General features: G+C 39.1%; 1 protein-coding gene across 1 annotated transcript in view; it reads right to left on the minus strand.

Moving 5' to 3' along the window:
* Positions 1-293: 293 nt before the first annotated feature.
* LOC121871907 (omega-amidase NIT2-like) overlaps positions 294-21,606 on the minus strand; it is a 29,371-nt gene continuing 8,058 nt past the window's right edge. The window contains exons 5-8 of the mRNA XM_042374504.1: positions 6,636-6,804; positions 6,014-6,108; positions 2,822-2,960; positions 294-2,500 (exon numbers count right to left, since the gene is read on the minus strand). Coding sequence (XP_042230438.1) covers positions 2,415-2,500; positions 2,822-2,960; positions 6,014-6,108; positions 6,636-6,804 — 489 coding nt within the window. The 3' untranslated portion in view covers positions 294-2,414. The remainder of the gene's footprint in view (positions 2,501-2,821; positions 2,961-6,013; positions 6,109-6,635; positions 6,805-21,606) is intronic.

Raw genomic sequence — 21,606 nt, forward strand, 5'->3', positions numbered from 1 at the left:
TTGGTTAGTACAGTAATGTCATACAATACACTAACTCCTTTTTTGGTATTTTCATGCAACCATACAGTATAACAAAGATGCTGAAGTAATGCATTGGTCAACTTAACACTCTTTGTTACAGTAGGAAGATGATTTTATTTACATTATCCAAATTATTTCATGCACTCATTTTCAATTCCCAACATTATATGTTCCACCCACCAAATGCTATCTTATTGAGCTTCCTACAAAGTTATCACTATATTTAAAATTGGTAATGTGCATAAATTACTCTGGACTCACCACAACACATCTAAATTTTGACATTTTTATTGTACTACTGTATTAGCACTGACATGATTCACAAATCAAATACATACAGTAAATACAAGTAAATTTCCCAGTGCTTCTTGTACATGTAAATTTTATACACCTTGGTAAGGCATGAAGCCTCCAAGTTTGAATCTTGGGCATAAGTAATTCTAATTCCTGCTGTATGGATATTTAAAACAAAGTAAAAAAAAAAAAAATAATTCATAATATTTTGAATCACATTACACCCTATTTTCAATCACTATTTCATGTTCAATGCTAATATTTTACTTCCAAAAATCAATGCTCAATACTACACTAGTAATTATTAAATGTTTTAATTGCCTGTATGTTGGCCTGGCGAGTTAATGCTAGGCATTTACATACGTAGGTATAAAGCCAGACGTCGCATTCTGGACTTTATCACAAAAACTGTTTTTTAGAAGAAAAAAATTTTCCCCTTTACAATTTCGGACACAAGAGTACAGTAATACAGTAAACCCTCGATAAATCGGCACATATGAAGCTCTGGCCTTGCTGAGTCATCTCAAATTCTGACTTATCGAGGCACTTCCCTCCCTCCTACAAAAATACAAGATTATTGACCCATATATGTGTACTGTACATGTAATTACTAAATGTTAAAAAGTAACACTTACCAACACTGCAGGCAAAGAACGAAGCATCATAGTAGGTGACATAGATGCATGGTAAGTGACACAGAGGTATGGCAGTTGATACAGGTGGCCAGATATGCCAAAAATTTTCCCAGATTATTTTATATATACCTTGGCATTTCCCGAGTTATACTATAATACATTCTGAAACCATATCCATGCCAAGTTCTATGAAATTCTGAGTTATCAAATGCCGAATTATCGAGGGATTACTGTATCTTTGTTAGCTGGAACTCTCCACAAACTGTAACTGAAAAAAAAAAATCCAAAAAATTCTCTCAACTCCAGGTCTATGAATGAGTTTCCAAAGTTGAAAATGAGGTGCAATTTCTGAAATTTTTTGGAAACTCCATTTTTTGGGGGGACTGGGAGCAAATTCCAAGGATGAAATAATGCAAAATTTCCGGAAAATTTCGAGTAACTATTTCCAATACATTGGACCCTCGCTTTATGAGCATTCACTTACCGGGTAGTGCAAATTCGAGTTGATGGGGCGACCATATTTCTACCCCTAATTCATTTTATGCAGAAAAGATTCCTTATTATGCATTCTATAGCAGATATGGCACACTAGTTTTATATTATATTATACACTATTATCTTTATTTCTAAGCCACATTAGAGTATTTTAATGATATTTCTACAACATTTATAGCATTAATGCTCCAGAAATGGTTGTGAAATGTGGCACAGTGTGAGTATGTGTGTGTGTATGTCTACTTCACTGTATGTGATGTCATGGGATGCGGCTGGAGTGGTGAGTCAGCCACTCCACACATTTTCACTTTCCACATGCTCTTCATATGTCTTCGTTTATAGTTTTATATTATATTTTATTTATAAACCACATTAGAGTATTGTAATGTTTTTTCCACAACATTTATAGCATTACTGTTGACTTTTAGTAGTTGTGGAACATATCCTAATTGTGCCCATAAGATTAAGTATTCACTATATGCGAATCCCCATTATGCTGTGTTGTCACATAGAACAAATTGCAGCATAAAGCAAGGGTTAGATGTACCTGGAAAAACTCCACATCCCCAGAACTTTTCCGGGTTTGAGAGTTGTCTCGTTACCCAGAAATCTCCCATTTCTGGAAGAGCTCTGCACCAATTATTCCAGCTAATGGGTATATCACTGAAGAAGGAATCATTTTTTGACACATGTATTCTTTATGTTGAAAAATGAGTTGGTAGTCCAAAGCAATGTGTTAGTGTTATTCAAGGCAATTATTGTTTTTTAAATTCTGACAAAATTAGTAATATATTAAAATTAACAGTATCTGTGCAATTATACACAATTCAGAGTAGATATATGATGAGAACTGGCAAGTGTTTATTGACAATTTACTTGAAAAAATATTTTTATAAAATTTTCTAAGAATTGCTAATTACTGTATGTATTCCCTTCTCACTCATGATATACTACTTAATAATTCATGTGTTACTTTACATTAATTTCATACATGTCTTTCCTCCTCTGGTCACGCAGTGGAATCATCTGACGCACCTTGTCCACATAGTCAAAATCTGTGTAAAAGAAGTAATACTGAATCAAATGAGAGTCAAACTTATTGTAGGATGGCGAATAAAATTTTTATAATTTTTACAGATAGTCACTGCCAGATACAGATGGCCCTTGCTGTACTATACTCCATAGTTACATTATGCTTATTGCCGATGAAAAATGAAAAAAAATAATAGTGGGGTTCTCATGGAAAATATTTGCACAACCACAACATCCAAGTACAAGTACTAAAATAAAACAAACACAGAATATAAGATATAATGATGCAGCACCTACACCACCAGCCCAGAGTGCACTTAAGAGTGGGAGGAAACAAAGCTTACCTATGTCTGCATAGACAATAGCCTCATTTTCATCAGAAGTGGAAATAACTTCTCCCCAAGGGTTGACAATTGAAGAGTGACCCCAAGCTATGTAATATGCTGATGTGTCACGTGCAGGAGAGATCGTTCCAACATACAACTGAAAATAAAAGCAGACGTAAGTCTTCGTATTAAAGAATATTCTACTTTACTCTCACACATGCACGGGTGTTCTCAGCCCTGTCCGCCCTCCGTGGAGTCGGTTTTATTTTTGAAGTTAAACAAAAAAGTAACAGCTTTTCATTAACCTAAACAGTCATTTGTTTCTGTCTTTGTTTAAGTTATCATAGATGAAACACCACCTCTGCTGGGCTTCCTTTTTCTTTGCTGGTTAATTGAATGACAGTTAATGGTGTGCAGATAGCTGTTGGGGATTAGCTGAATACACAATCTTGCATAAATAAATAATAGAGCATGTGAAGGAAAGGTGTTGATTCGCCCCAGGTCAACACCAAGGTACCACCAACACTTGCCCAATATACACTCCTTCAAATATAGTATACTGTACCTAATTTTCCTGACATTGATGATAACTTGGCACTTTGGAATATTGTTCAATCTCTTCTATAGATTCTGGAGATATTACCACAGAAATTGGATTTTTGTAAACATATCAAGGTCGTCACTAATATCTGCATACAGTAGCTTTATATGGAGACAAGTATAGGCATCCATTTATCTGGGGATGATACCAGTCTTGAGTGACAATGATGTAGGCATGTAAATTTATGACTAGGTCAGCTGCAGCTGGGGTGGTAGTGTGTGGACTTTTTGCAACAGCCTGTTAATGACAATACTTTTGAGGGGGTACAGTTGCTGACAGTACTCTTGAGGGGGTACAGTTGCTGACAGTACTCTTGAGGGGGTACAGTTGCTGACAGTACTCTTGAGGGGGTACAGTTGCTGACAGTACTCTTGAGGGGGTACAGTTGCTGACAGTGCTCTTGAGGGGGTACAGTTGCTGACAGTACTCTTGAGGGGGTACAGTTGCTGACAGTACTCTTGAGGGGGTACAGCTACTGACTACTCTTGAGGGGGTACAGTTGCTGACAGTACTTTTGAGGGGTACAGCTGCTGACAGTACTCTTGAGAGGGTACAGTTACTGACAGTACTCTTGAGTGGGTACAGTGGTTGGCAGGAGTCTTGAGGGGAAACAGTGGCTGACAAGTCTTGAGTGGATGACAGTATTCTTGAGGGGATAGTGGCTGATAGTACTCTATACAGTGATTAACAGTACTCTTGAGGGGGTACAGAAACTGACAGTATTCATGAGGGAGTAGTGGCTGACAAGAGTCTTGAGGGAATACAGTGACTGACATTGCTCTTGATGGTGTACAGTGACTGACAGGCCTTAAGGTCAGCCATCCTCAAATACAGGGCTTTAATGTATAGAACAGGGTGAGTCAAAAGTCTCCATACATAGGCAAAATGATCACTTTATTATGCAATCACTCGTAAGTCACAAAATGAGCTCTATGTGGGCACCATTACACTGAATGCACATACGGATGCGTTCCTCCCATTCATCGCAAATGCACGTTAACAAGTCTGGTGTCATGAGCGCACATGCATCACGAATGTGTTCCTTTAAGGTGGTCCTTGTTTTGTATCTTCATCTAGTACACCATGGCCTTCAAGTGCCCCCACAAGTAAAAATCAAAGGAGGTGAGGTCTGGGGACCTAGGAGGCCACTCCACAGGACTACGGCGGCCAATCCAGTGAGCCGGAAACTGCTGATCCAGCCACTGGCGCACGCGGATACAGTAATGGGGTGGTGCCCCATCTTGCTGAAATGTACCCAGTAATGGTGCCCACATAGAGCATATTTTGTGACTTCCAAGTTATTGCATAATAAAGTGATCATTTTGCCTATGTATGGAGACTTTTGACTTACCCTGTACATACACAAAATGGCTTGGGTTTAACACGAGGTTAACTGGATCAAATTACTACACTGAGAGATTTCTGTCTTAAGAATAATTTATCTGTATACAGTAAGTCCTCGTTTAACGTTGCCCCCGATAATGTTTCATTATAACGTAGCTACTCTTTAGATACCAATAATTCTGTTAACGTCCTGACGACTCAATATAAAGTCGTTTTTAGCATCGCCATGGACTACTTTTTACGGTGCATCACCCTCTTTCATCTTGCTGAGCTATGCTCTCTTGTCTTGGCATGCTACCTCTCACTCCAGGAACGTCACAGCGTCCCCAAGAGTCGTCAGGCTTTGTTAGGCTTCCACAGCGTTCGTGTGTGTTTGAGTGTTTTTGCTCTTAATACTGCACTCTAACCATTCAAAATGGCTTCCAAGTGCCCATCAAATGCTACTGATGCTAGTGTTGTGAAGAAGCAACATAGACCATTAGCCTTGCTACGAAAATGGAGGTTTTAAACCGGGAGGAGGAGCCACCCGTCGGGTCACAGTGACTCGCCACCCTCCTCCTCCGCTCCACTACCCACCACACACTCGCACCACCACCTCCGTCCATCAGTGAGTACAATACAAAATTATTTAGTTTATTTATTATTTTGGATGTATAATATACACTACACTATTTTCTATAAAATTTCCATTGAATTTATGTATGAAATGTATTTTATGGGGCAAAGAGAGGCTGGGGAACGTAAGTCCTGTATTTTATCTATTTCTCATGGGGAAAATTTATTCCGTTAACATTGTTTCTGTTAACGTCGCGGTTTTCAGGAACGGAACCACGATGTTAAGCAAGGACTTCCTGTATATATTACAGTACAGTATATAAAAACAGTTCCCTTACCTCCTTTCTTGCTAATTCTACCTGGACAAAAAATATAAAATTCTTGTACAAGTACTGTATCCTGAAGTATCAATTTAATGAGAGTTCAGTGTAATATTGTTGCCTGTTTTGACTTGTCTGGTTGTTTGAAATAAACATGGCCTATTTTGAATAATTTTTAAAAAATTACCCAAAAATCCTCATCATGCTCTTTTGGATAAACTTAAGTGACATTTTTAAAAAATCTTCTATTTTTTACAATTCCTTTCCCTTAAGTATTGACATATATCTTACAAACACACTGCATTTGCTCAAATTTAAACCTTAACTATAACAATAGAAAGCTGATAACATTTGATCTTTTCAAAGATACAACACTGTACAGCACAGTACCTGGTTGTCTAGGGCTCGTCCCCTCTGCAATAACTCCCAGTGAACAGGACCAGTAGTCATGTTAAAAGCTCCTGGGTACAACAACAGCTTGCAACCTATTCAGAAGGGAAGTGAACATATATTAAAAAGGATTAAAATATTATTGCAAAATTACTTGGATATAATTACCACTTCCAACACCATCTAATGGTACAATAATATAAAACTGTCTGTTTGTCACTTTACCTGACTATTATTGCACTAGACAGTCTAGAACAGAGGGAATTTCTGGATGAAGCTTCTACTATGCCAGTACACCACCCCACCCCTTCAAGTACAGTACAATATATATTTGCAATCTAGAACTACTGGCAGTCCCCAATCTATGAAAATTTGAAGTTATGAAAAAAAATTCAATGTTTCAATTCATGTACAAAAATTTTTGCACAGCATTGGAATATACTGAGGTGCTGACAGGCAGCTGTATCCACTGATGATGCCTATTAACATGTTTTTAAATATCTGTTAAGTGTTAACACACAAAATGATTAAATACAAAACTGAAATCAAAGTACTGTACTGTATATCCACAAATGAAATCATGTCACTTTTCCACACAAAAAACAGAATTGTAATGACTTACCCATATTACTGTAGACCTGTGCCAACTCTGCAAATCTTATATCATAACAGATGCCCAACCCAATTTTACAGTGTGGTAAGTCAAAAGTTGTAAATTGATTTCCAGAAGACAGACTACTGGACTCCCGAAAAGAGATACCCCCGGGAACATTGATGTCAAACAAATGGATCTGCAAAAACAATAAAATCTTAACAGCATTAATTTTATGGTAGAGTACTGGCAAACTTTGGTCACCTTGAAAGATAAGAGTACAGTACAATATATGGGATGCAAAAAGCCTTACACACTCCCACTGATTCACTTTGGTGTTGGTTAAAAATCACACTATAATACCTTTTAGTAATCTGCCACATTAGTATTACCTGTATATCCTTTTATGATTAACATTTCCCCTATGTCTAGTAGTAGTTACTGTTTACTATTATGGTACAGTACAGTATCAAAAATACATTACTTTTATGTTTTTTTGCTTCTACAATACTTTCTTTCTTGTATACATCTACTTTGGAAATCTTCTTTCTTTGCTATCTATCTGTCTTCTGTACACTATACCTTTGTTAATTCAACAAAAAAAGGGGCTCTGGGTCACTCGAATTACTAAAAACTCCAAATTAACCGAGTTCTGATAAAACACTACAAAATTATTTATTAAGTGCTCAAGACAGATCCTATGATAAACACTAACCCTTGAGAGCAATGACAACAAAGGTGTTTGAGAGATGATGAGTGTTGGCAACACTGTTAGGGAGAGCACGAATGATCAACTGTTACCGCTCTGTAAACAAGAGACTGGGAGTAAACTACAGTACAATAGCTCATCTGGGATTGAGAGTGGGATTTTTTGGGGGGAAAATTAATTAATTATCGATAATGTTTTATGAACCCAGCACCAAATGAACCTACAGTAAATAATGTGGGAATTACAGTGAAATCGCATGCTGTTGTTATAAAGGGTTCATGGGCTGATGAGTGCAGGAGGGAAATCAGCACTCCCTCCCTCCTGCTCCATCACCTCCTCTCCCCAGATATGCACTGAGTATGGTGTAAGAAAACTTTGCAAGAGGCTCACTGTAGCTTAAAGTGCAGAAAAACCCTTTTTGGAGGTAGATAAACTTAAAAGGAGGTTACCATGATGCAGGAATAAATTCTCTGAAACAAAACACATGAAATTATTTAGAACAAACAAATAGTTATGTATTCAATATGAGAATGAAGTAATACTTTGATGTAGTAAAATCAGTAAACTGTACCTAAGATTTGGAGAGTTTTAAAGCTGTTCTTCACACGAGGAATACCTACGTCAAGTGAAAAGAACACATCTGAAAATCCTTGTCTTTTTATATTTAAGAATTCTGAATATACTGCTTATCAAATATAGCTACTGTACTACACTTAACTAAAACCAAAATATTACCCAAGGATCATATATAGTATAGTATCCTGATATAACAAATAAGTGAGTGTATGTGTGTGATTGTGGGGACTAAGTGATAGTCATTTTAAACTAATGGAAGGTAACTGACAAGAGTTCCTTGAGTTCTTTTAGCAGGATCCCCAAGGGTTTGTCAGGGTTGATCTGTTAATAATCATCTAAATGATCAACATTTCTTCCAATACTGCACCGACTGCCTCAAATGGTGGGGAATTATTCTAACATTTTCTTACCTGGATGGAAGGAGCTGGGAAGAAATGGCTGAAAATCTGCTTTTAGCTAGTGTCTCAATAATCAACAACAACTGAACCATAATGCTCCCCCCAACCCCCTCACAGTGCATATGTGCAAACTAACTTCAGAAGCAGTTCCAGCTGATAAGACACAATTGGGATACTGTAAGTGTTTGAGTGTGAGTGTGTGTGTGTGTGTGTGTGTGTATGCAATAGTGTAAATCTGCAGGTAATAGTGTGTATGCATTAGTGTAATTCTGCAAGTAATAGTGTGTCTTCATGTAAGAGTACAGTCTGGGTATGTGTGTCCACAGTATGTTTGTATGCTGTTGGGCAGGGGTTCTCAAACTTTTTTCAACCAAGGACCCCTTACATACCTTGACGCATACAAATATTGTCAATAATCAAAGAATAAATCATAGTCCAAAGCATTTGTTCATTTCAAGCCAAATCCAAAATATCCTGCGAATAGGAATCGCCAAATTTCTCACAAATGTTAAACGCACTACCCTGTATTTCTCAAAAACTTTTCCCGGACCCCAGTTTGAGAATCACTGCTGTAGGGTATACAGTATAATTCGGTGTAGATAGGTTGTAACTAGGAAATTCATGGGAGTTGTCATCATGCAAGATGCACCACCCTATGTAAAATGTACATTGGCCGTGTCTGAACCAAGTGACGACGAAATTTTAGCATGGGATTACCAGGGAGGTGGACAACATGGCCTGAGTAAAGACTGTCACACTCTGGTAGCAATGCAACATGTCTCTTGGTCCCTACTGTGACCTTTAGAACAATAAATTCTCCAAATTCATCCTGATTCAATGTTTCATTATCCATACTAACACTGCTACAATCTCACCCCTTATTACCTCTCTCTAACAAATGTGTGTGTGTGAATATTTTGAGAATACCTGTACAGTACTTTGAATACATTGAGATTTTAATATTTAAATTAAAAAAAATAACTAGGATATCCTACAAACTATACATTACCGAAATGTATTGCCAAAATGTTTACATATCCTTCTTGTTATAAAAATTAAAAAACACTCGCAAAACACAGTCATGAATGCATAATACTGTACCTCCCTTCTATATCTCAGGTTTACTCCACTCCTACTCTTACAGAGGGTGGATCATATGGCACAGATATCTCAGGGGCATGGCATAGCAGTTAATACTTCATCTCTATTTGTATTTATTCCTTTCTGAAGATTAAAAACTCAATTAAATGTGACCTTTGATCCCCTCAACCTAGAATAAGTTTATGAGGTCAGAGCTTTTATAACCTCTTGAAATGGTGGCCAAGTTGTTGAGAATATCATCCTCTTCTAGTTATTACTGGAGCTCCGAGAGGAGTTCACCAGGAAATACCCGGTAGGTGATATGATTCAACACAAAAGGGCTTAATGAGTCTATCATATGCATACATAACATCATCACTCATTCTAGCTACAAATTGATTAACTGGGCCAAGGCACCAGTTCTAGTTGACTTGTATCACACTGGAGAGAGAAGGAAGGGCAGTTGAGTTACCCGTTCTGATCTTAAGGGTCACTGGCTTGTGCACTTCAGTTTACCAAACTGTAAATGTGTACAGTACCTAACTTCAGTTAGGAAAGTGAAGTTTGGCAGGTGCAGTGCAAGCCACACATAAAAGGCTTACCCCTACCCAGTATAGTGTGCTGTCTCCACAATACCCCTAATGGGCTGTCAGGCCTATGGGATCCATTTTCATATGTAGATAAGATCTGAAGGACACAGATTTGTGCAAAATTGCAAAATACAATACTGTACTTCTATGGAAACCAAGAGAATAAGAATTCTTAGTAACCCATGAAGAGCAATTTGCGAACTAAATATGCTTGAATATGCATACAGTAGTTTATTCTCTTTGCCACTGGTCGGCTCTTTAGCCGGTCAGTCATTTCTCCATTATGCACTGTTGGCAAGTACAGCACACTGGGTATGTACAGGTTCTAGAATGTACCAGAATACAACAAAATTGCAAGATTACCTAATTCAATACTAAGGAAATTGTATAAGAATTAAAATCAAATTCGTCAACAAAACATAATAAGTTTGAGTGAAATAGCTCCTCCAACAACTATTATATACAGCAAACAATTACTGTACAACCAGTCGTGGAAACTTAGAAACTTCTATTTAAGAGGAGTCACAATAAGAGAAGTAGTAAATAGGATAAGCCGAGGAGGAATCTTAAGTTCCAAACACTTGTATAAAGGTGAAATTGAATAAGATCCTGTGATACCCTCAATAAATCTTGACAAAGTGTTAAAGCCCCTTCTGTCTGGCAAACACTTGTCAGAAAGTAACATGGTTTCAACACCTATGAAAAGACACTTACCCGGTATACAGTATTGTTTATCCAATTCAAATCCTGTTCCAAGTTCAATAACATACAGTACTTTATCATACCTGAAAATTGTACAGGTATCCTTAGCTATCCTAATGGGTTAGGTTATTTGAAAGCCCTTTCGGTTATCGAATATTCGGATCGCGAATAATATACTAAAAGGGAAAATAGGGTTTGGTGACCAACCCCCCCAAAATTATTTGATATCTTGCAGCCAAGCATATCGTAAACATTATCTAAGGTGTTATACCATGCGACAATCTTTGCGACATGCTTAAATATTGTGACAACGGTAGGTCACTCCCAATCTTGGATGGACCTTCCCCCTTTTAATATGCTTGATTACTTCAAGCTTGGTGTCAAATGGGAGGATGCAGAGGGTGATGTCATGCATCCTGAGTGAAAGCACGCTCCTGTACATAAGGTGGAACAACTACTGGTACAGTACTTGACTTTCTCAAAATACTGTAATGAAAACATAAGACCAAAACACGGGTGGTGTTTAGGTGATGACAGACATGTCCACATCGATGAATGAAGTACTGTAATCAGCAGTAGAGTTCAGCTACTCGGGTGGCTGTAGGCAAGACAATTGCACAGTGCTGTACTGTATAATATGCTTTTTAGATGTTATATGTACTGTATTTGTATATCCTTTTGTTCAAAATAACACCACCAAGTTTGAGATAATCTTTTAAATGACTCCAATTATAGCTGGAAGAGGAAGCTGTTTACACCAACCCAGGAACTATTGTAAGAGACTATAAGGGTTCTAACCCCACAGACTTGAGTGTAATATGGGTCACCCATGGTCCAGAGTCACATCCTAAAACAATGCAGTAAATGTTGATAAAAGTTTTACTTTCCAGATATGACTAAGAACAGCTTAAACAAAACAGCATATTGAAAAATGTATTTTGTCAGAGAGAAGAAACAGAGGAAGTGTATCATCCACCCAATAGTGGAAGATAAAAAGTAACTTAAACCCAAAAATTTCAAAAGTCCACCAAACAAAGTTGTTCCTATAATACACATTTACTCCCTTCACAGCAGCAAAAGGTAGTGTCCAGTGTGTCTCAGAAAGGCAATGTACTGTATTATAGTATCAGGTGTTCATACCAATCATCAATGTTGAATAAAGATGACAAATGAAAATAACTTCTAAGTCATTTTATTCAACCATACCAACTTTAGCCGTGCGTGAGAACTAGTTCAAGCGAGGATCTTGATGCCAATAGATGCAGTTCAGCATCCTCAGAAGACCAAAAACAACAGTCCCAGCTACAATCTCCTGACAGGTAAAGCAGTAGAAATCAGTCATTTCTTAAATACTGTCAAATGACTACAAATACTGAACTGATTTACTTAAAATTTCCTTTAATAGACATATTCATTCAGCAAGAATGAATTTACAAAAAAAAAAATAATAATATTTTGAGAATCATGAAAATCAAATGTCATTAAACTAGGATATTTATATGAGAATTTTAAAGTCTGAGATTTAAATTTTCACTATTACATTACATTTTCACAAAAGAAAACACTCACTATCCTCTCAGCCAAGAAAATAAAACATGTCACATGAATGAAAACAATATACAACACTGTAACTGAGGCCATAAAGAGACATTAAAACAAGCACTAAGCTATGGTCCTAAATGACCAACACAACATGCCACATCAGTGAAATGCTAGATATTAGCAATTAATCCTTGTTGATCACATTGTCACTTTCTTGTTATAAGTTGACAATAAGACGTGTAAACAACTGTGTGTGTCAAATACTGTACAGTATATGAATAAACTGATACTGTATACCTGTAGTTTACTCTCACAGATCACAAATACTGTAACAAGAACCTGGCACACAAGGTCAATATATTCTAAGAGTATCATCCATGTAGACATTGTGGGAAGATGGCTGACAATGTGCACTGCTATGAAATGTTATGTATTGAAGTGAAAGAGTACACCAGGTTCTGCTGACAAACATATGTTTTATTATTACAGTACAGTCTTAAAAGGTGTGACAGCTGAGTGGTTACAGCACTCACCTCTTGACCTAATGGCTGTCAGTTTGAGTCTGGTGCCCACCTACTAAGTGGGATATTCCCAGTCCAATGAGCTGCAGAGTAAAAACCTAACTTATACAATTGGAAAAGTGAAGAGCAGTTGAGTGCAGTACCAGCCATATTGTTTCCTTGTGTACTGTGGTGTATCTACATTAGCCCTAAAGGGCTATCAGGCTTATGGAACCCACTTTTACTTTTCACAGTTTTAAGTTCCAGAACTTATGGGACCTTCTTGATACAGGACAGTACTGTAGTAGGATTCATAGCAAGATGTTAACAATGTAAATCACTTAAAAGCAAAATTTCAGGAGTCTGACATCTCCCCATTTTCCAAGATATTATCTTTTGTCATAAATATGCTGCTGCCTTCTTAAAAATAATGAATATAATTTCAAGAATAAAACTAAAATCCTCTTTACAGTTTTTCATAATGAAGGGCAACCAATAATTTTACGATAATAAAAATTTTAATAATTATAATTTTATCAAATCAAATGTGAAAAACGAAAAATGACACCTGTGCTGTACACACCAAAAATTGTACTTTCTAACAAGCTAGTAAATATATCAATTGACCAGAAAATTGTGGGAACAGGTTTCTACCTCTGTTTACCTTACATTATCTATATCTCAATGAAGAATACTTGCACATTAAAAAAGGAAAATATGCATTTACAGGTACCTGTCTATTTCACTCTCCCTCAAAAACCTTTACCATCCCAAAGAAATTGTCCTTGTTACATTCAATAAAAAAAAAGGAAGAAAGTAGAGTACAGTAGAGTACAGTACTGTACACAGTTACCTGTAAACGTGGTTTACTATAACACAGTTTTGATAAAAACCAGAGTGCACCTCACTTCTGGGATGACTTTTTCCTAGTGTGCCATACTAGACCATATCAGTGAATACCTCTTACATACTAGTATAGGGTAGGTCCCCCACCCACAAAAAATCCTACAAATAAAACTGGCTGACCCACACACTGCGAGAATATGATCTGCCAATGGTGTGTCCTCTAAGAACCCTGATTGCCACACCTGCTACCCCTTAGTTAGGTTCTAAACTTATATAAACACTTACATCATGAAAAGAAAGTGGGTGAAAACCCTCTTGCCATATATAACAACCATGAGCACTGTGTAGAACCAGCCCCACAACCCAGTGCCTCGTATACAGTACTATTGAGATTGCCAATTAGCTTCTCTTAATACATGTCAACAGACAGTCAAACAATGTGTTGTCTTGACCAGATTGTCATGCAAAGGAGGGGGGGGGGGGCCTACTTGGTCCTGGAAACCTGCTTTATGCCCTAGACAAGTGAGGAACACATTACGCAAAATTGCTGTGACACATAACTCGCCAGATTTCAAGCTTTCAGTGGCAATTACAACTTTCATAATGCCCCAAATTTGTGGCTATATTTGCTGTTGAGAGTAGGTAAATCTTAATAGAAAGACAGTTCCACAAATATGACAAGCGTAGTCAGAACACAATGGAACTCTTTTGCATGTTAACTTCAAACATAAATCTGGACACTATTTACACTGATCACAAAAACAAACATTGGTTAATTTGACAATAGTGATGGTACATAATTTACCACCCACCAGGTATGTCATGTGCTCTTCTGTAATTTGTGCCGATACATAAAAAATTCAATAGGAAAGTACTGTACTGTACTGTACTTACTGTATTAGGTAACTAAAATAAGACTATTCAATATAAATACAATCAATTCCAAGCCATTTATATTCTCAAAAATGACTAACTACTTTGGATAAAAGGATCTCCACATTGTCTAAGTATATCATACGTCAAACTGCTCAAGGAATTGATTTATCAATAAGGCTCATTTCCAATTCCATCATTCGAGCAACACTCAATATTTAGCCATTATGCATGACATAGTCTTATCACTATCATGGAGTTTACTCTTTGAAGCACTTTCACTTACGGTATACGCTGAGAGCTTTTTCACTTTTGTAACACACTCAAGTACAGTACAGTGAACCCTCACTTTACACGGTCAATTGAACCCACGGCGGCCCGCGTAAAGTGAACAACATAACATATGGGATTAATTGAAATAGAGACAAGGCCGACCCCCAAACTCCATTTTTTCCCGACACAATACGTACATTTTAGTAAAAATAACATCTTAACTTTATGATGGTATGCACACACAAAAAATATAGAAGGGAACAATCAATAAGAGAATAATATACTGTAGGTAAGGTTAGAAAAAACAAGGTTAGGGTTAACACTTACGTTAGTAGAAGAGATGGGTCGGCGTACGGGAATGGAGGCTGGTTCCGAGGCAGAGGGCAGGCTACTGGCCCTCAGGTGAGTCTTCATCACTGTCATCCACGCTTATTAGTGCCTCCCTGACAAATCCCTCAAAGTCACCATCACTGTCTCTGTCTCTGTCACTATCACTGGCTTGGGCTGGCTGTGGTGGGTTGCGGGCGAAGAACTCGGTAATGCTTTGCTGACGGCTGGTGTTGATGTTGTCGTGATACACCTTGATGTAGGGCTCCATAGTCTGCAACAGCTGGGTAGTGAAGACTTCATACTGGTTATCGTCAGGGTCGTCGGAAAGGAGGAACTTGAGTTTCTCAACACACTTGATGGCACCCCTTACATTACTATGCGATAACTTGCGTTCTTCTTGGGATGACGCACCACCTGCCTCTTCACTGACGTCATCATCATCTAACATCTCGTCGGCAGTCACATCAGGATCCCTTATCACCTCCAGGATGTCGTCATTGGTGGTCTCGGAGAAGCCTGCAGCTGTAACACACTGCGCAGCTTCTCTGGCAAGGTCCACTGCTACTGCAACAGTCTGAACCTCACCAGTCACAGATTGACTCTGCCTCCCACCTGGAATACCTTGCAACACATGTCTCCATGCGTGACGAACCGTTGCTAAAGACAGCTGATCCCATGCCTCCACCAAGAAGTCCACAGCTTTCTTGACGTTGAATTTTCTCCAAAACTGTTTCACAAGTACTTCTTGCTCTGCCAACTGTTGTTCCTCGTTCTCGTCGCTCTTGCTATCGATGTCATCCAGGTTACGCAACTCATCCTTGGTGTTGGTGTAGTCGTTCAGGAGCTTAAATTTCTTTGCATAGAATGCAGCTTTCACATTACAGATCAATTCTTGGTCCATGGGCTGTATTAATGACATAGTGTTGGGAGGAAGGAAGACCACTTTTAATTGGGGTGACGATCTAACAGTCGGGGCGAGTGTCCTGATGCGTTGTCAAGCAGCAACAAAATGTTGAATGGAACATTCTGTTGCACACAGAATTTCTTCCCGTCGGGAACGAAACAGTCATCAAACCAGGAGAGGGACAGAGTAGAGAACATCCACGCCTTAAATGCGGTCAGCCAGTGGACATTTAGCTTGGTCATGTCCATGCTCTTGTAGGCGTGCGGCTTGCGTGCTGTGTGGATCACCGATAACTTGAGCTTACAGGTACCGGAGGCATTGGTGGTAAACAGGGCGGTGATGCGCTCCTTCTGCAACTTCCGGCCCCGACACCTGCTGGCATTCTTGACAAAGGTCTTGGAAGGTAGCTTTTTCCAAAAAAGACCAGATTCGTCCATGTAAAACACCTGGTCGTCGGTGTACTGGCCTTCCTCCATAATCTCACGTAAAAACGGAGGAAAATCCCTAGCCGCAACACAGTCAGCACTAGCTTCTTCACCACCAATGTTAATGTTGGTGATCTTGTTCCTCTTCTTAAATCTCTGCAACCACCCAGAAGAAGCATTGAAGGGTTTGGGCTCTGCAATTCCCATCTTACGTGACACTGCAGCAAACAGTTCACGTGCGTACTCCTTAACTGAGCGCGTGTCCACTGCCATGTTCCGTCGCGCCTGACGAATCAAGTAGCTCACAAGTAATTTCTCCGTCTTAAGTAGCACCTGGTTGTGGCAATACTTGATCATAGAAGCACCTGTAGACTTTGTGATGTTCATGTGCTCCTTTATCTTGGCTGCATCCTTCTTAATTGTCCGGATCGTAGGTTCGTTAACACCATGCTGGCGCGTGAGATCAACCTGTCTTGTTCCTTTCTCCAACTCTTGATGCTTGTATTTAATTTCATAGCTTAGGGAATGTCGTATCTTCTTTGGCTTAGGGCGGCTGGGTCCAGGTAATGCAAGGTTTCTTTGTAGTGGTGGTGGTGGTCCGGTGGAAGCATTCTTATGGAACAATGGATACCGATATACACAATGTAGCCGGGAGGGGTGTAACTGACGCGGGTAGGTCAAGGGGCTTGAACGCTCCCGCGGCGGGGCACGTCATAGTACATTAAACCAATCACAGCTAGCGGGGGAGGGAGGTAAGGATGCTTGGCCCAATCACAGTCCGATACGTCATATGACGTCACCGATAACGCAACAAAGACATTCACTGCGCAACCTACTCACGCCGCTTACCCAACATGGCGGGAGAGGGCGGGAGAGATGGCGGGAGGTTTGAATAAAAAAATGGCGCGGCGCGAGAGGACTGTCAGCTGCTCTCCGCGTAAAAGGGTACACGCACCGCATAAAGTGAGCATTCCGTGTTCGGTAGGGTACCGCGTAAACGTGGAAACGCGTAAAGTGAAACCGCGTAAAGCGGGGTTTTACTGTACAGGGTATCACAAATCTGAAAATCTACCTTGAACTAATACTAATAGGCTTTCCAAAACATTTTGTGCATTCACCACTCCCTCCAAAACTTCTTGTGTACACACAAATATCGCTGCTCTGTTTTCTGTGTATTGCCGATGCCATCGTTGTTGTTTTGTAATTCAAGAAGCACTATGAACTCTGCCCGAGTGTACTACAAACTCTTCATATATATTTTGCCCTTAAAGTGGCTCTCCCAATTTCCATCCCACCCCATCCCTTATTGGTGAACCTTGGCAATACCACTTGTGCCACCCTCAACAGTGAACTAGCTGAAAAGATCGCCAGTTATGTATCCCTCCAACAACCTCATATGCCATCTCAAATACTATTCAATACTGTGTTTAATGTACTGGCCACTAGGAAGTCCATGCCTACTAGGAGGTTCAATGCCCTCAGGCAACCCAAATGATATCAACCAGAATTGAGCTGTTAGCATACTTAGGTATATTAGTCACCAGTAAAAATAGAAATTTAGGTGAATATTGACATCACAGAAGCAACTGGGGGTGACAACAATCCTGTGTCAGCAGTACATTTCCAAGTGACTTCCACATTAACCCATGGGAAGAAGGAGGGTGTGGAGCTGCCTAGTTCTACACACCACTATCATATAATGGGATTTCAGGATTAATCTTTCGTTTATGGTCCAGCACCCTTCATTAGCCAGCTTAAAGCTAGAAAGACCTGGGAGGAGATGGCAGTAAATATTCCAAATGTTAAAGTGACATATTTACCCTACTTTTACACAATTCTTCCAGGGAACAAGTACAACTTTATACTTCTCAACTCCACACAATCCATTGGAGTATTTTCCTAACTCAAAACAGCTTAAAAATATATGAGCCGAGGACGAGGAACTTATTACAGGATGGAAATAATGGCCATAACCCTCAGGAGAGCCACACAGGATGCAAGGAAGTCATCAACTTGGTATGTGTGCTCTGGCTGAGATAAGGTGATGGCTTTGATAATCACTTCAGATATAAACCCTATAAGTTTCACACTGGCAGGATATACAATGAATGATGCAAACCATCTTCCAGTCTCTAGGATGAGACTTAAATACACTTTCATTACAGTGAAACCTCCATATAACAGACTTTTCTCTCCATATGTCAGAATTTTATTAATATCTAACGGACCCTCAATATAACAGACTTTCATCTCTCCATAGTTCGTTATATGAGGGTTTCACATCTAACAGACCCTCGATATAACTGAATTTCCTCTCTTGTAGCTTATACTACAGATGGGCAAGGGGCGACCTAATTGAGGTGTATAAGCATCTCAAGGGGCACTACTCAGTCGAGTGTCCTTACTTGGAGCTGGCAGATGCTCGCCCCACAAGGGGTCACAGCTCAAGATTGAAGAAGCCGCAAGTCCAGAAAACTGTGAGGGCAAACTTTTTCGGAGTGAGAGTTGTGAACTCTTGGGATAATCTGCCAGGAAGTGTTGTGACGACACCGAGTGTGAGCTCTTTCAAGACCAGACTTGACCAACACTGGAGCAGGTTCAGGCACATTCAGGAGCCGGTGCATGTCCAGTACTTGCCAACAGTGCTTAACAGAGACGTGACCGATCGCCCAAGCGGCTAACGAGCCGATCAGTGGTGAGGAGGATAAAAGTAAAGTACATAGAGGTTTCACTGTATAGTCAAGAACTTGAGAATCAGTCTTAACTCATCCAGTATACAGAAGAACCAGAAGAAATAAAAACAAGCCATATCTCAGGGTTTTCTCCACTGAAACTCATCTTCCCAAGGCTACTGTGAGGAGAAAGACGAACTTAATGGATGCCAAATACAACTCATCTAACACAAATGTTCCAATATATTAAGTAATATAAGTACTAGTCCCAGCAAACAAGTAAACCTGTTACAATGTGAAAGGTCTCATTAAACTAAGGATTAAGTAAGATCTTTCAATGTCAATGAAAAAACATCAATCTTAAAGGACTCCCTGAAAGGTCGAGCAAAGGAGCACTTATAGGATGCCAATATATTACCGTATAAATTTCTCTACTGAAACACCCAAGTAAGAAAATATAACACCAATGATACCAAAACAGTTTTCACCTTCTGTAATAAAATGAACATTAGGCAAACTTTTACTTTTGGACAACACAGGAATCTTAGGAATTTTATCTTTGCAATCAAAAGTTTAGACAATACTAAGACACTTTTCTTCTATGACATTTCCCTCGCAAATGAACTAAAAATTACCTCATCCAACCTTCTGACCAGGGGGCTTCGCCACCTGAACCCCTAGCATATAAGGGTCATTTTCGAGGGAAATGTCATCGAAGAAAAGTGTCTTAGAATTTTCTAAACTATTGATTGCAAAGATAAGATTCCTAAGATTCTCGTGTTGGTCAAAAGTAAAATAATACCAAACATTAAAATCCCTTTCTTAGTAAATAGTCAACAACATTCCTGTCACCATGTACAGTAACTGCACTTATTTGGGAGAAATATTTTGAAGAAAACCCTAAATCCACCAGTGTACAACTGAGCCACCCAGTGAACAGTGCCCCACCATAATGGTGAAACACAGAGAGAAGAAAATGAAGATTACATGAAGATTAAACACCCCAGCTTATATCATCTCATGATTAATCACCCTAGTGCTACCTGCTGAAATAAGCTGAGTTGCTTAATCTTTATGTCATCTAAAAATTATAAGCATTCTACTGAGAGTATGTGTGAAGGGAACTGGAGGTGACAGCGGGACAGAGTAAGGTACAGGAATGGTTTTTCGCCCTTCTTATGAGACAAATATCTTCGTTGATTCATTTACATTCTTTTCACAACAGTCCAAGAACTTCAGTTTGTTGTCAACATGCACACCCAAAGTTAAGGAGTCTGACATATTAGATTTTGGTAAACCATCCAGAATAGAAAACATTGCAACTTTATATACAGTAAATCCTCACTTAACGTCGGGGTTACGTTCCTAAAAACACAACGTTAAGTGGATCAATTTTCCATCAATTTTCCCCATAAGAAATAGTAGATAAAATACGGGAGTTACGTTCCTGAGCCTCCCTTTGCCCCATGAAATACATTACATATACAGTACAGAAAATCATTGCCATTTCTATAGAAAATAATGCATTCATATACAACTACTAAGTTTGTATTGGTACTCACCGATGGGCGGAGGTGGTAGAGCGACTGTGTGGTAGGTAGTGAAGCGGAGGAGGCGGATGGCGGGTGGGGAGGAGTATGGCGGAAGCAAAGGAGGGTGGTGAGTCACTGAGACTCTGCGTCAAGCTGAGAGAGCATAGCGTGGCCAGACGAGAGAGGGTGATGCACCGTAAAATGTAGTCTGTGATGACGCAAAACGACATAGTATCAGATCACCGGGACGTTAAACGAATTTTTGGTCTCTAAAGTTTAGCGAAATAGTACCGAAACAACGTTAAGCGCGGACTTACTGTACAGTATAAAATTAACTTGAAAATTCATTACTGGATGAGATTCTAGATTTTAAATATTTGGAAGTGATGTCAATTAAGAATAGAAATATGACACAAGAGCAGGGAGGTACACTACTACAGTCTCTCCTCGACTTACGACAGGGTTCCGTCCCGGCGACCAGGTCATAAGTCGAATTGGTCTTAAGTCGAGAAGGCGAAAATAAAACATAGAAATTCTAAAATGGGTGTCTCTCTTTCTTCTCAGCACTACGAGAACTCTCACTTTTACGCTTGCCAGCCATTTTAAAGGGAATTACAAACAAAAATGTTGTCAGTACACAGCGTGATCACAAATGTCAGGACTCAAAAATACGTAATTTGAAAAATATTTTATACGACCACGGCGGTCGTATGTCCGGGTTGTCGTGATTCGAGTATGTCGTAAGTCGAGGAGTACCTGTATATCAACAAAGGAAAAGACAAAAAACAAACCAATATACAGGTATCCCTCATTTAACGATGGGGTTGGTTTCCTGAAAAATCTAACGTTATGAAAAATTATGGCTAAACTAAGGATAACAGCAAAGCACGGAGGGCATACAACAGGCTTAAACAGCAGGGCAGTAAACACTGAGTACAGTACAGTACAGTATACTCCCTAATAATAATAATATGAGTTTGTTATAAACAGTTTTGAAGTTAAACGATTGATTTATTAACACAAAACTTCTATATAAATGATGTGGTTTA

This window comes from Homarus americanus, unplaced genomic scaffold (genome assembly GCF_018991925.1).
Source record: "Homarus americanus isolate GMGI-L3 unplaced genomic scaffold, GMGI_Hamer_2.0 scaffold34345, whole genome shotgun sequence".
NCBI lineage: Eukaryota > Metazoa > Arthropoda > Malacostraca > Decapoda > Nephropidae > Homarus > Homarus americanus.